Source organism: Entelurus aequoreus, linkage group LG03, assembly GCF_033978785.1.
Source record: "Entelurus aequoreus isolate RoL-2023_Sb linkage group LG03, RoL_Eaeq_v1.1, whole genome shotgun sequence".
In the NCBI taxonomy this organism is placed as follows: domain Eukaryota; kingdom Metazoa; phylum Chordata; class Actinopteri; order Syngnathiformes; family Syngnathidae; genus Entelurus; species Entelurus aequoreus.
In genome coordinates this window covers 33,450,851-33,465,252 of record NC_084733.1, presented here as the reverse complement: position 1 = coordinate 33,465,252, position 14,402 = coordinate 33,450,851, and the positions used below count along the sequence as shown (strand labels likewise).

The 14,402-nt window shown below is 38.4% G+C and overlaps 1 protein-coding gene across 1 annotated transcript in view; it reads left to right on the top strand.

Moving 5' to 3' along the window:
* The first annotated feature begins 1,546 nt into the window (after positions 1-1,546).
* nrde2 (NRDE-2, necessary for RNA interference, domain containing) overlaps positions 1,547-14,402 on the top strand; it is a 36,238-nt gene continuing 23,382 nt past the window's right edge. Inside the window, exons 1-8 of the mRNA XM_062041685.1 lie at positions 1,547-1,647; positions 5,013-5,118; positions 7,042-7,218; positions 7,328-7,468; positions 7,570-7,820; positions 10,723-10,949; positions 13,801-14,025; positions 14,119-14,308. Of these exons, the coding sequence (XP_061897669.1) occupies positions 1,587-1,647; positions 5,013-5,118; positions 7,042-7,218; positions 7,328-7,468; positions 7,570-7,820; positions 10,723-10,949; positions 13,801-14,025; positions 14,119-14,308 (1,378 nt within the window). The 5' untranslated portion in view covers positions 1,547-1,586. The remainder of the gene's footprint in view (positions 1,648-5,012; positions 5,119-7,041; positions 7,219-7,327; positions 7,469-7,569; positions 7,821-10,722; positions 10,950-13,800; positions 14,026-14,118; positions 14,309-14,402) is intronic.

Genomic DNA, 14,402 nt, shown 5'->3' with positions numbered 1-14,402 from the left:
TTTAAAGTATGTATTAAGATGTTTTCAGATGTATTGTGATGCAGATGTAAATTATTCTGAATTTATTTATATATGTTAATCAACATAGTGCTGTCAGAGAATAGAGTTGGTAAAATAATTCCAAAGTATAAATAAATCCAACCATGGCTGCACAATACCATCTTAGACTTAGACTTCCTTTTTATTGTCATTCAAATTTGAACTTTACAGTACAGATAAGAACGGAATTTCGTTACATCAGCTCATGGTAGTGCAGAATAAAAAAGCAATAAGGTGCATATATAAATAAATAAATATATTACTGTACAGATAAATATATTGCCCTTTTGCATATGCATCCACGTTTATGGATGTATGTTATATTGTCTTTATTTTATTCCAGCGAGTTAATCCATTTTGGGGGGAGTTGAGGGGATAATTATGATGCGTTCAAGAGTCTTACGGCCTGAGGGAAGAAGCTGTTACAGAACCTGGAGGTTCTGCTTCAGAGGCTGCGGAACCTCTTTCTAGAGTCCAACAGTGAAAACAGTCCTTGGTGGGGGTGGGAGGAGTCTGCAGATTTTCTGAGCCCTGGTCAGGCAGCGGCATTTTGCGATCTCCTGGATAGGAGGAAGAGGAGTCCTGATGATCTTTTCCGCCGTCCTCACCACTCTCTGGAGAGACTTCCAGTCTGAGGCACTGCAGGCTCCAGTCCAGACAGAGATGCTGTTGGTCACCAGGCTCTCTATAGTGCCTCTGTAGAATGTGCTGAGAATGGAGGGAGGGAGCTGTGCTCTTTTCATCCGACGCAAAAAGTGCATGCGCTGCTGAGCTCTTTTTACAAGAGCTCCGGTGTGTAGGGACCAGGTTATATTGTTAGGTATCTGCACCCCCAGGAACTTGGTGCTGCTTACCATCTCCACCGCTGTGCCGTTGATGAAGAGTGGAGCGTGGCTGGACTGGTGCTTCCTGAAGTCAACGATGATCTCCTTGGTCTTGTCGACGTTCAGGACCAGGTTGTTGGTTCTGCACCAGTCAACCAGATGTTTCACCTCTTCCCTGTAGTCCATGTTGTTGTTGTCACGGATGAGGCCCACTACTGTCGTGTCGTCCGCATACTTCACAATGTGGTTAGTAGTGGACCTGGCGCAGCAGTCATGGGTCATCAACGTAAACAGCAGCGGACTCAGGACGCAGACCCGGGGGGAGCCAGGGCTGATGTATATTTATTTAATTAGTGAAAAACAGGAGTCTTGACAGGTATGATTCATATATATATATATCACATCATCACATTAATCTCATTTTTAAATTAATCAGTTGAGCCTGATGTCAATTTGTAATTTGCATTTTCATATTTTGTTTGTTCATTTGTTCAATACAAAAAAGTCTAAATAAAATAAACGTTTTTGGCACATTATATTTTTTGTCTTTATGTGTTTTTGTTTAATTCATTTGTGTTTTATTTTTACAAAAATATTTGTGTGTAAGGAATCCCGACATAATTGCTTTATTGATTCTTGTTTTTAATGAAAAACATGCTCATTCATTTCCGTCGAGCTGTTGATGACGTTATTTTACTGCGACTGTTTACGCCAGCCAACAACATGGCGCTGTTTCCAGCCTTCGGTCAAGTTTCTAGTGACAACGTTGAAGATTCGTCTGACGGTAATAAACTATTCTTCTACAACCAAACGTAATTTTAATACTATTTTCCATCATCTGGTTTTTGATGGGATGGCCATTTTTTACATTGCAAATCTGTGCCAAATTAGCAATAGCATCCATCATCACCTGTCGTCAACCTAATACAAATGACAAGTGAATCTCACTACGTTTACATTGATTGATTGAAACTTTTATTAGTAGATTGCACAGTACAGTACATATTCCGTACAATTGACCACTAAATGGTAACACCCGAATACGTTTTTCAACTTGTTTAAGTCGGGGTCCACGTTAATCAATTAATGGTATAAATATATACTATCAGCATAATACAGTCATCACACAAGTTAATCATCAGAGTATATACATTGAATTATTTACATTATTTACAATCCGGAGAGTGGGATGAGAAGGGCTTGGTTGACAACAGTGTAGGACTGACTTGGTAAGATATGTACAGCGAGCAGAGAACATAGTGAGTTCAGATAGCATAAGAACAAGTATATACATTAGACATACATTTGATTATTTACAATCCGGGGAGGCGGGATGTGGAAGGGAGGGGGTTAGTCAAGGGTTGTAGTTGCCTGGAGGTGTTGTTTTAGTGCGGTTTTGAAGGACGATAGAGATGCCCTTTCTTTTACACCTGTTGGGAGTGCATTCAATATTGATGTGGCATAGAAGGAGAATGAGTTAAGACCTTTGTTAGATCGGAATCTGGGTTTAACTTGGTTTGTGGAGCTCTCCTTGGTGTTGTGGTTTTGGTAGTTTGACATGTACTTCGGTATCAGGGAGGTGTAGCGGATTTTATAGACTAGGCTCAGTGCAAGTTGTTTTACTCTGTCCTCCACCCTGAGCCAGCCCACTTTGGAGAAGTGGGTTGGAGTGAGATGTGATCTGGGGTGGAGGTCTAAAACTAACCTGAGTAGCTTGTTCTGGGATGTTTGGAGTCTGGATTTGAGCGTTTTGGAAGTGCTAGGGTACCAGGAGGTGCAAGAGTAATCGAAAAAGGTTTGAACGAGAGTTCCCGCTAGAATTTTCAAGGTGCTTTTGTTGACCAGAGAGGAGATTCTGTAGAGAAATCTGGTTCGTTGGTTGACCTTTCTGATTACCTTGGTTGCCATTTTATCACAGGAAAGATTAGCCTCTAGAAAGGAACCTAGGTAGGTGACCTCATCTTTCCTGGTGATAACAATGTCACCCACTTTTATAGTGAAGTCACTGACTTTCTTGAGATTGATTTGGGACCCAAATAGGATGGATTCCGTTTTACCTACCGGTAAGTGTATGGATAGTTTGTTGTCAGCAAGCCAGGTGCAAATACTAAGGAGTTCAGCACTGAGGATTTTTTCCACCTGTGACTTGTCCTTGTCTGATACCAGCAGGGCCGAGTCATCCGCAAACCGGAACAATTCACAGTCACATGCTGATGACAAGTCATTTATGTATATTAGGAACAGTAAAGGCCCTAATATACTGCCTTGGGAGACTCCACAGCTTACTGAGAGGGGGGCATGGTGCCGTTCACCTCTACCACCTTTTCCCTCCCCTCCAAGTAAGATTGCATCCAGCTCGATGAAGTTTTATCAAATCCGATTGCTCTGAGCTTATCCAACAGTATAGCATGGTTAATGGTGTCAAAGTCCTTCTGAAGGTCCAGCATGACCATGCCGCAGTATTTGCCCGCGTCCACCTCATGTTTGATGTGGTCGGTCAGATAGAGAAGGCATGTGTCAGTGGAGTGGTTAGTTCTGAAGCCGGATTGGATTTTGTACATGAGTTTTTTAGTAGCAAAGTATCTATCGACCTGTTCATAAACTATTTTTTCCATTACTTTCAAAATGGAACTGAGAATAGAAGCAGGTCGGTAGTTACCAGGTTCTAATTTGCTTCCTTTTTTAAAAAGGGGGGTTACTCTTGCTATCATGAAATCTTTGGGTACTTGGCCTTGTTTAATTGAGAGGTTAATTATGTGTGTGATGATAGGAGCAATGGTGGTGGCAGAGTCCCTCAGGAATCTGGAGGGAATATTGTCAAGGGCCGTGGCCTTGTTTAGGTGGAGCGTGCTCAATTTATTAAACACCTCATCAGCTGTGACCATTTCTAATTTGAAATTGTTGTTAATTACTCCTAGCTTTCTGTAGAAGGCTTTAATGTGTTCTACACCAAAACGACCAGAGTGGTGGGACAGCTTGTTAACTAGAGTTGTGGCTATGCTGGTGAAAAAGGTGTTGAGTCTGCTTGCTACCTCCATTTTGTCTGTAATGAGGGAGTCCCCCCTCCTTGATGTTGATGTTGGTGAGTCTGGTTTTAAGTTTCTGGCTGCAACCAGGAAGCTTGTTGTTGAGAATTTTCCAGAGCTCACGTGGCTTATTTGTGTTTTCCTCTATTTTGTCGTTAATGTAATTCTTTTTTAAGGATTTAGTCAGGTTGTTTGCCTTATTTCTTAATTTATTGCATTGCTTTTTGAGTGTTGTAAGGATTGATTTGAGGTTATTATTATTGGGTTGTTTATCTACTTCGGTTTTACACTTTTGGTATTCAAAGTAATTTCTGTCTCTGTCTTTTATAGCAGCTAATAGGTCTGGATTCATCCATGGTTCAGAGCGGGTTTCGAGCCTGACTGTTCTCACGGGAGACATCATTTAGTATCGCTAGGAACGCTGTTTGGAAGCAATCCCAAGCATCTTCGACCAGGTTGCTCGTGAGCACAGGGGACCAGTCCCACTCACCTAATTTAAGGTTGAAATTATCACTGGAGTATGTTTTAAGGGGTCTTGATTGAGCTGTTATGTGGCCATAGTCTTTGGGTTTAGTTATTTTGCGGGTGCAGAAGGTTAGATAGTGGTCGCTAAGATCACAGATCATGACCCCACTATTTTTTATGTTATGCCGGTCTGATGTGAGAATGAGATCTATGGTTGATTGGGTGGAATCACACACCCTTGTGGGTAGTGTTAGTAGCTGGGAGAGGCAGTGCAGATTACAAAGCTTGCTGTAAGATTTGAAGTCAGGCGCATCTCTGCGTTGAATATCTGTGTTGAGATTTCCAGTTATAATTTTCACCATTTTTATTTCTTTTTTATTGCTGTATATATTGCATACAACATGTTATTGCGATATTAGTGGTTCATACTGTTGATATAGTTAACTATATAGCTGCTAGTTATTCGAAAGAATAAGTGACTTTACGGCTTTATAACTTCAAATTTTAAAATGTAACATTTGTAAGGTTTCATATCGTTGTCACCACACAAGTTCATGAATAGTCTGCTATATTGACGATTATTTTTAACACTGGAAAAACTGGGTTGATTACCTTCATAAAGTATGAGTTAACACTTTTTGTTTTTTTCCTCGTCTAGAATTCAACTGGCTCAACAATAAGAGTTTTCAGACCAGCGATGCACTTTCTCTTCACCGTCGCTTTTTAGACAATAAAAGTGATGTGCCGTGCAGCAAAAACTTAAGGTACTAAAAGGTTTTTACATTGTAAAAGTTGCATTTGCTACTTACAATGCAATTGTATTGGATTATTATTATTTTTTAAATACAGTGGAACCTGCTTACTTCGCCACCGGTCTATTGCATCATCAATTCATGGTTAATCTATAAATATGATTTATAAGTGCCCACTTATGTCAAAATCTTCATACAAGCACAACCGCTTTTCTTAACACAAAATTTGAGACAGGAAGCTGCCTTCCTCATTCCTTGAAATACAGTGCTTCACTTTTTCCACATTTTCTTATGTTACAACCTTATTCCAAAATAGTATAAATTCATATTATTATATTACAGATGTACACAAAAGTTTGTGCAAGTTGAAAGTTCCTTTCTCTCTGTTGGGAAATATTTCGTACACACAAGAAATAAGAAAGAAACAAGTCGTTGCGCACACTTTAGTGCCGGTCGTGTGTTCAACAACAAAGTTTGGCGGAACACCCCCATCTGTGTTCAACCAATTAGCGTTCGACAGCGCAGCTCACCCGTCGAAAGTTCCTCAGGGATTTCCAAAAGTCCCACCACACTGGCAGGAACTAAAAATAGTTCCTGAAGAACTAAATCTACCTGGGTAGTTTTTAGTGAAAACACAAGAGGAACTTTATTTAACCGGGAAAATGGGAAAGATCCTGCGGTGGAAAAGGGCCTAAATACAGGCGTGTGCCTTTTCAAATCATGTCCAACCAATGGAATTTACCACAGGTGGACTCCAATTAAGCTGTAGGAACATCAAAATGGTGATCTGTAGAGAAGTGAAACCGGATACACCTGAGCTCACTTTTGAGCTTGAGGCAAAGACTGTGAATACTTATGTACATGTGATTTGTTAGTTTTTTATTTTCAATAAATTTGCAAAAATCTCTCTAAAAAAATAACATTGTCATTATGGGGTGTTGTGTGTAGGATTTTGATGACAAAAAATAATTAATTCTATTTTGGAATATGGCTGTTTCATAAAATGTGGAAACAGTGAAGCGCTGTCCGGATGCACTGTAACTATTGTTTAGTTACACAACATTAAAATATGGATACAGTGACTTCCTGTTAAGTGTACAATAAGTTTCAAAATAAAATTAGTAATAACCTGGATTCTACACCCATTTATTGTTGCCCTCTGGAAGAAATATGTGTGCATGACCGAAAGTTAAAAGTACCACTGATAGTCACACACACAATTGGTGTGGTGAAATTACCCTCTGCATTTGACCCATCCCCTTGTTCCACCCCCTGGGAGGTGAGGGGAGCAGTGAGCAGCAGCGGTGGGCGCGCTCGGGAATCCGTTCCTAAGTGCAGACAAATAGTTTTTATTTGATAGGAGATGTGGGAAGACAAAACCCGGCCAGATGATTTTAGAGACATGACGTCACACCAGGAAGCAGCTGAGGAAGGCTGAAATTGACAGCGGAAACTAAGATTCATCTCCTACTCCCTAAAAACTATTGGTCTGCAACTCAGCGCACAAGAATATTGTTCTAATATTTAAAGAAAACCTGATGAACGCAATCAATTTATCCCAACACCCCTGGGGCCCCAGCAGGTCTCGCCTCACTCCCACATAGGGGGTGAGGGAGGCTTACTATCAGACGATTCAACTGAGAGGTTGATAGTCTTATCAGAGTCTTCCGAATCAAGTCTTCGAATATTTAAAGACAGCTGTATTAAATTATCATGAAAGCAGATTAGACCTAATACAAATATGCAAAAAATGGAGGAAAACTGCCCTCGGTTAAAAAATATTTTATAATTGCCAATTTTTGTTATGTCTTTGGTGAAAGTCATGAGTAAACGTGCAAGCGATGATTTGCAAGGATTGTCAAGAAAAGCGGGTTCCTCTGTTTAATGTTATTTTTGGCTTTGACTTTCCTGATATTGAATTGTTACACTATTTAGTGAAATACAGGAAGATGAAGAACATGTGCCTTCAAGAAAAAAGAAAAAGAAGCACGAAAAGCATGGAAGAAAGAAGAAAAAACACAGAGAAAAGAGTAAAAAGTCCACAGATAGCAGTGGATCCGACTGTGAACCAATCTTCCCTAGTGATCTCAAACAAAAACAGGAGGCTGACAGGTACAGTATACACAACTAAACTCTTATCAGTTTGAATTGCGACAATCTTCCAAAATGGCTGACTTCTGTTCTCTGTTTATGGTTGTTGCACATCTTCTCGTGCATGAAGGCCACAGGCTGCTCCAGTGTCAAGTTGTTTCTCATGGTTGGATGACCTACAGTCGCCCACAGCCCAGCCATTTTGTGTCGACTGTAAAGCTGACCCAGCCAACTGGACATATAAATCTCTATATAGAGCACAGGTAGCAAGGTAAAAACGTAATTCCATTTAAAAAATAAAATAGCAAAATAAGCCAAATCAATTGAGATTCTTTGTTTATATTGCAATTTTTGTTTTATTTCTTCTAACAGATATAAGAGGAAAGGTGGATCATTACTGGGTCTGGACTGTGCCAAACAAGAAGTGAGATGGGAGGTCTCCAGTAAAAAGAAGAACAAGAAGAGAGGAGCGGAACGATACTTCTCTACAGAATGTCGTCAGTTGCTGAAGTCTGAGCTCCCTCTTCTGGTATTACAAAGACTTCCGGAAGGTAGCGACGTCGCCAGTGCCAGCTTCTTTCTGCCACTGGGTGGCACTGAGGAGGAGAATAAAAGAGAGACTGGTAAGAGATTCAGCCATCATGAGAGGGAAATGTCATGTGATGATTAGGGATGGGCGATATGGCCTAAAATCTATATATTGCAGCCTCCTGCAATAATGATATATATAATGATGTAATATTTGACTTATAAATAACTCTTTCAAAACATTTTACATTAGCTCCTAATTTAGCAGCTATCATATGCGGTAACATATTACCTCATTTCCAGTTGTATTATTTTCTCAAAATTATTATTAATCTGCTTGCTAATTGACATTTACACTTATGTTATTCCGCACCATTTTTCATTTATTTATTCTTCGGTCGCGCCATAACTCCCACATCGTTCATCGGATTGATCCTGTTCAAACGTCGAAACGTTCAGCACATTCAGAACGTGTGCTCTTTCAACAAATGTTTCCAAAATGTACCGGTTTTACTGTAATTTATAATTTTCCAGTATTTTCCCCTCTTTTTTCTTTCTGCTGCTTCTCCTACGTCTTTCAATCCATTTCAACTGTTCCACCTTTAAAATGTTGGCTTTTTTGTCATGACTAAGACAACCTGTTTTTTAAGGCCAAAACATTCCCAGCTTTCATGATCATGATTTTCCAAAATATTGGACAATACAATTGTTACTCAGCCTACCATTCTCACTTACGTTTGCCTTTTTTTTGCTCCCTGAAAATAACCTTGAATGCAAGTAAATGTTCAACACTATCGGAAAACATATTTGTTATGGTATAAAAAAAACATTGATTTAGTCTGAAATCAGCCAAAAAGCAATACTTTTGCAGAAATGCATGCTGGGTAATAATGTGATTTTGACCTGTTGCATTATTAATACGCAGTGGCAGCGTTCTTTATATTTCAATAAATAATGACTTTTATTGCTCACGTGTACTATATAGATATAAATTATTGGTCTCTCAAAACTTTTTATTCAATGATTGTATTTTGTGCTTTTGTGACATACTTAATGAGATGCTTCACATAGCCAAACAAGTCCATTTATCTTGACTTGTATTGGTAAACCGCAACAATCCAGCACCATCATGTATATCATGTCATATTTGAAAACTTACAGATTCAATCTTAAACTGTCATCATTTAGCCAGGGGTGTCTATAATTCCCCTACTAATATAAGTTATGGTTTCAACTTCCCCCCCTAAATGTAGGCTTGTTTGCCAGTAAATGTTTCATAGAATTAGGTAGTATAATTAATTGTAAAAAAAATTTGCTTTATCCCCAAAACTAACTGAAAATGTGGTACTGTTGCAGCATTGAATATTGGGTAGACACATGTCATCTTCAATGGTTGAATCGCTCCCTTTAACAACCAAATTTGGACATCACTTTGGCAACCAGGCTGTTTAGCCAAGAGTGTAGCACCCACGCCTTTCATCCGATTAATGTGGGTTAGCATCCCGCAAAGGACCAGATGAACAAATCCTTTTTTTTGTGGCAATTTTACATCCATGAGTCAAATATTTTAATTCAAACTATTACGACATACATTTATAATTTTTATATTCATAGGACGTTTCAGTACAGTTTCCGATCTTAAACCATTCATTCTACTTTCCACTAACATTTTAGTTGAGCTTCAGCTCTTCACTTTTCGCACCATTCCTACTGTTTATTCAAACTTTTTTCTCAATTAATTCTGCAGTCATTGAGCTTTTAAATTCAGCTTCAGCAATGATTGGGGCATTCACACGCAATTCCTTCCGGAATTGCATAAACTCTAGTTTACTGTTAAAATCTGGTTACTTACTGTTAACATGGTTCTGTCTACATTTTTGTTAAAACGTAAAAAGCACTTGCCGTATATTTCTGTTTGGATACTTTACATTAGCTTTGGGCGAAAGCAGGAATGTGTATTTTAAGTAGTTACAGAGGCAGTATCAGCCATACATACGGTACCAATACTAATACTTCACATTTTAAAGATTATTATTTACTATAACATTTCTGATCTCAATTATAATTAGACAAATCCCATAATGGAGGTGTAACAATATCAGTTGGATATTTAAATCATTTACTTTTTATTACATACCCTATTTTGAGTAAAGTAAAGTCAATAGTCCAGAATAAGTAAACAAACAAAAACTGTTATTCGGTCTGATTTAAGTTTTTGTGTTTTACCCTTAAATTTCCCTTATCTCCTGACAATTTTGTGATAGTAAAAAAGATTCATCTAATCACTCTGTTATCAACCCATTATTGATACTGTACTTGGTATTGTTACTGTGAACATTTCTGTCAATCCACCCAGCCCGGTTTACATTTAAGAGCTCTAGTTTAGAGGTTAGGGATCTTTGTATCCTCCGACAGTGTGTAGTGTTGCATGTTTAGCTATTCCTCGTCCTCCAGTGATAATGATACATGTAAAAAATGTAGTTTATTTGCTGCCAGGAATGCGAGGATTAGTGATTTAGAATACACTTTGCACTGTGGAGGGACTTTAGCCGCTTGCGAGGACACAGGACGCTTCATTGTGTTGAGAATGCGGTCATTCTCTTGTTTTGCGGGACACAGAGAATGTGTCCTCTACATGCATTGTCACGATATGATGGTATTATTAAAATTCCTATCATCTGACAGATTTATGTAATTTATATTGTATATACCGGTAATTCATATTGCAAAACCCTAATTGTGATCATACCAGCATTTTGTGACTCCTAAAAAGAAGAAATGTAAACTGACTACAGTGAAACCCACAAAACTTGAACTGCACTTTTTTTTAATGAGGATGTCATAGCATATTATTATTATTTTTGACATTGTATGGTTTCCTGTTTCTGCTTTATGAATTCAACACAAATTATCACTTTGTGTCTTCTTTTTTTTATTTTTATTTTTTTATTCTGTCTCGTTTGATTTACTATTCAGTTTATATTGTCCTTAATCCAGGTGGCTGTGCACAGAGATCATCAGTGAACCCTCTTGGTGTGTATGACTCCTCTACTGCCCTCTGGCTGCAGGGGAAGGGAAGGCAGGACCAGACAGATCACCATGACAACAATGTGAAGAATGAGCAAGAATCTGTACTTTTGCCTGGCCGGACAGAAGAGTTTAACAGGCAACTTAGAGAGCAACCAGCAGACACGCAGCTGTGGTTGAAGTTTATTCGGTACCAGGTAAGAAGGATCCTTTTCAATGTGTATTAAAACCAAGAAAAGCTTTAAAAAAAGCACACTATTAATTTATGAATACAACTACATTTGGATTATCTGGATCATCATCTGTGTAATGCACCACTGTGATGGCGGCCATAATTGTAGTTTCTTGAAACATCAGCATTATACGAATGTCTAATCATCGTCATCCTTAAAAGGTTATTTATTTTTCAATAGACACTTTATTTAAAGGGTATAATGACACAACGTGGCAAAGGTAGCAGAGTTTTCTTTTTAGTGCTCTAATTGTCACAATTTTGTACCTGGTGTAAAGTAGGGCTATTGATGGTAACGGAAGTACAGTTTTTAACAGAGAGCTATATATAGCAAACAGCAGGGATGTAGCACCAAATTCTGGGCCCCCATACACAAGACTCCTAAAGGACCACCCCATCCAACCCTAAACCCAATGTCGCCGTCTCATACACACATACTTGACATGTTTACATTCACTAAAAAAATAATCTTTGCATGGATTTGGTTGATAACAGCTTAAGATATCTAGTTACAACACCCCCCACCCCCTTTAAATAATTAGGTATTGTTTAAAAAAGGTGCCAACAAGTTCAATATAAAGTGGCTGGATATGAATTTAAATAATCATATAACCTGTCATTATTCATTTAAATATAATTGTAAATCACTTAAATATGACCATAAATCTGTTAAGTTTTCCTTAACTTCAGAGTGTAAAATACAGATTAGTTTAAAAACATTATTAATTATCATCAGTGGATAATATAAGTCATAATTTTACATCATTATTATTATGGTTATATTTAGGGATGTCCGATAATGGCTTTTTGCCGATATCCGATATTGTCCAACTCTTAATTACCGATACCAATATCAACCGATACCGATATCAACCGATACCGATATATACAGTCGTGGAATTAACACATTATTATGCCTAATTTGGACAACCAGGTATGGTGAAGATAAGGTCCTTTTTTTAAAAATTAATAAAATAAAATAAGATAAATAAATTAAAAACATTTTCTTGAATAAAAAAGAAAGTAAAACAATATAAAAACAGTTACATAGAAGCTAGTAATGAATGAAAATGAGTAAAATTAACTGTTAAAGGTTAGTACTATTAGTGGACCAGCAGCACGCACAATCATGTGTGCTTACGGACTGTATCCCTTGCAGACTGTATTGATATATATTGATATATAATGTAGGAACCAGAATATTAATAACAGAAAGAAACAACCCTTTTGTGTGAATGAGTGTGAATGAGTGTAAATGGGGGAGGGAGGTTTTTTGCGTCGGTGTACTAATTGTAAGTGTATCTTGTGTTTTTTATCTTGATTTAATAAAAAAATTTTTTAAAAAAAATGATACCGATATTAAAAAAAACTATACCAATAATTTCCGATATTACATTTTAAAGCATTTATCGGCCGATATTTATCGGACATCTCTAGTTATATTAACATTAGTGCATCTCCTGGAAGTTAAGTCTCTCCATCTTTAAAAACTCTCTAACTTTAATCGAGGGTCCTGAACGCACCACAGTTATAGGTAATGAGATGCAAAAGTGAAACTCATACATAACTTTCTCATATGCTGCCACAAATATAGTTATTATATTTCCACCTTTCTTCTATCACCAAATTATTGTTCTAAAATGTTGGCGCTTTGTTTGAATGGCTAAAGGTGAGCTTTGATGAAGTTATGACGTATGTGTTGAGTGAAGAAGTTAGGATTGCCACTATCCAGGTGGAATAAACTATGTTGTATTTTTGATAGAGCAACGGTAGTCTTACACCGAATCTCCACTGAATGCGGAACGGCCGCGGACCGGCATAGGCGCGCCGGCGGACTCCTTTTGTTTTTATTCAAGTCAATGTGTCAATTTCTACTGCCCAAGGAACATCACAGACTTGCCGTTACTGTTCCGCATTCCAGCGCTAAATATACGCAGAGCTTCTATTATTGACGTCACAAAAAATCCGTTCAATTTCGCTAAAATCTGTCATGCACAAACACAAAATAAAGTATCTGGTTTACTTTCAAAATAACATAAAATACGTAAGGAAGATCGTATTGTATACTTTGAAAGGTCCTAATGGGTGGCGACGGAAATGAAGTCAACTTGTCTAAGGTTTTCAGACTTAATTTCATCTTGTTGAAATAAATGAATGAAGACATGCTGATTCTGGAGTTCTAAAATAAAGAATAATGTACAGGCATATCTCGTGCAAATATATGCTGATACGGAGACTGGGAAAACAGAGGACTGGTTGTGTGACACGCTCTTTAGGGATGATGTTTGTTCTATTGTTGCTTGTAACAAAAATTAAAGTGGTTTATAAATGCAGGACCGAGTTTATTTGCTTCTGCTCCTCTGGAAGGACAGAATAAACCTTTTGTGTTTCGCTTCACTACTACTTCCCTTATCACGTGATTACGCCTGGATTCTCGAGATCTTGTAAAAGTTAGCGCTTTTTCGCTGCGGCACAAAGCCGCAACAGAACGGCGGTGGGGATTGCCGAACGGCATAGGGCAGCGCCCTCCCAGAGTGAAGCCGGTTCGCGGCCGTTTTGCATTCAGTGGAAATTCGGGGTTAGGCACCTATATCCTGATTCAAGCAACCTTATTATTGAACTTTTTTGGCTATAATTATTTATATTAACATTTATCAATTAAAAAAACCCACAAATTTCATATGTAAATGGCAGGGGAAAAAAATCATCAAACATTACAAAAGCCCAGTGGCTCTCTTGTCCCTGGGGCCCTGGTACAACATCCAAATTTACATACCGTTTAGACTATAATTTCATTAATTTCTGCCCCTCATTAGGATGAGTTGTGTGCAACAGTATTTGGACTGGAAGATGAGCAACGCGGAAGAGATTCGTCGGAACGGCGCAAGTCGTCTTACAAAGCAGTGCTGGAGAAAAAGCTGAGCATTGCAGAGCGTGCCGTGGCTACCAACCCCAGCTGTATAGCTTTGCAGCTGGAGAGGCTCAGGATCTGTCAAGAGCTTTGGGAACCGTCAGTTCTGGCTAAAGAATGGAAGAAGCTGGTTGGTTGACATTCTTTGTGTTGCATTTGATTGCACAGTGTTGCTTTGCAGAACGTATCTTTTAACTCCTCCTTTACGTTTGTTGTATTTTAGGTCTTCCTTCACCCAAATAGTGGCCCTTTGTGGAGGGAGTATCTTCTCTTTACCCAAAGCTACTTCAGTAACTTCAGTGTGACAAAGGTCAACTCTGCTTATGGGAAATGTCTCAGCACGCTCAGCGCTGTACGGGATGGCAGCATGGTGTCTCATCCAGCCCTGCCAGGGATTGAAGATGATATGCTGGGTAATATTATGTTGTTATAACTAGAAACCAATATTTGACTTTTTTTAACTGATCGGCGAGCCCAGCTAATCTTTACTGCAGTTGTGTCCCAGTG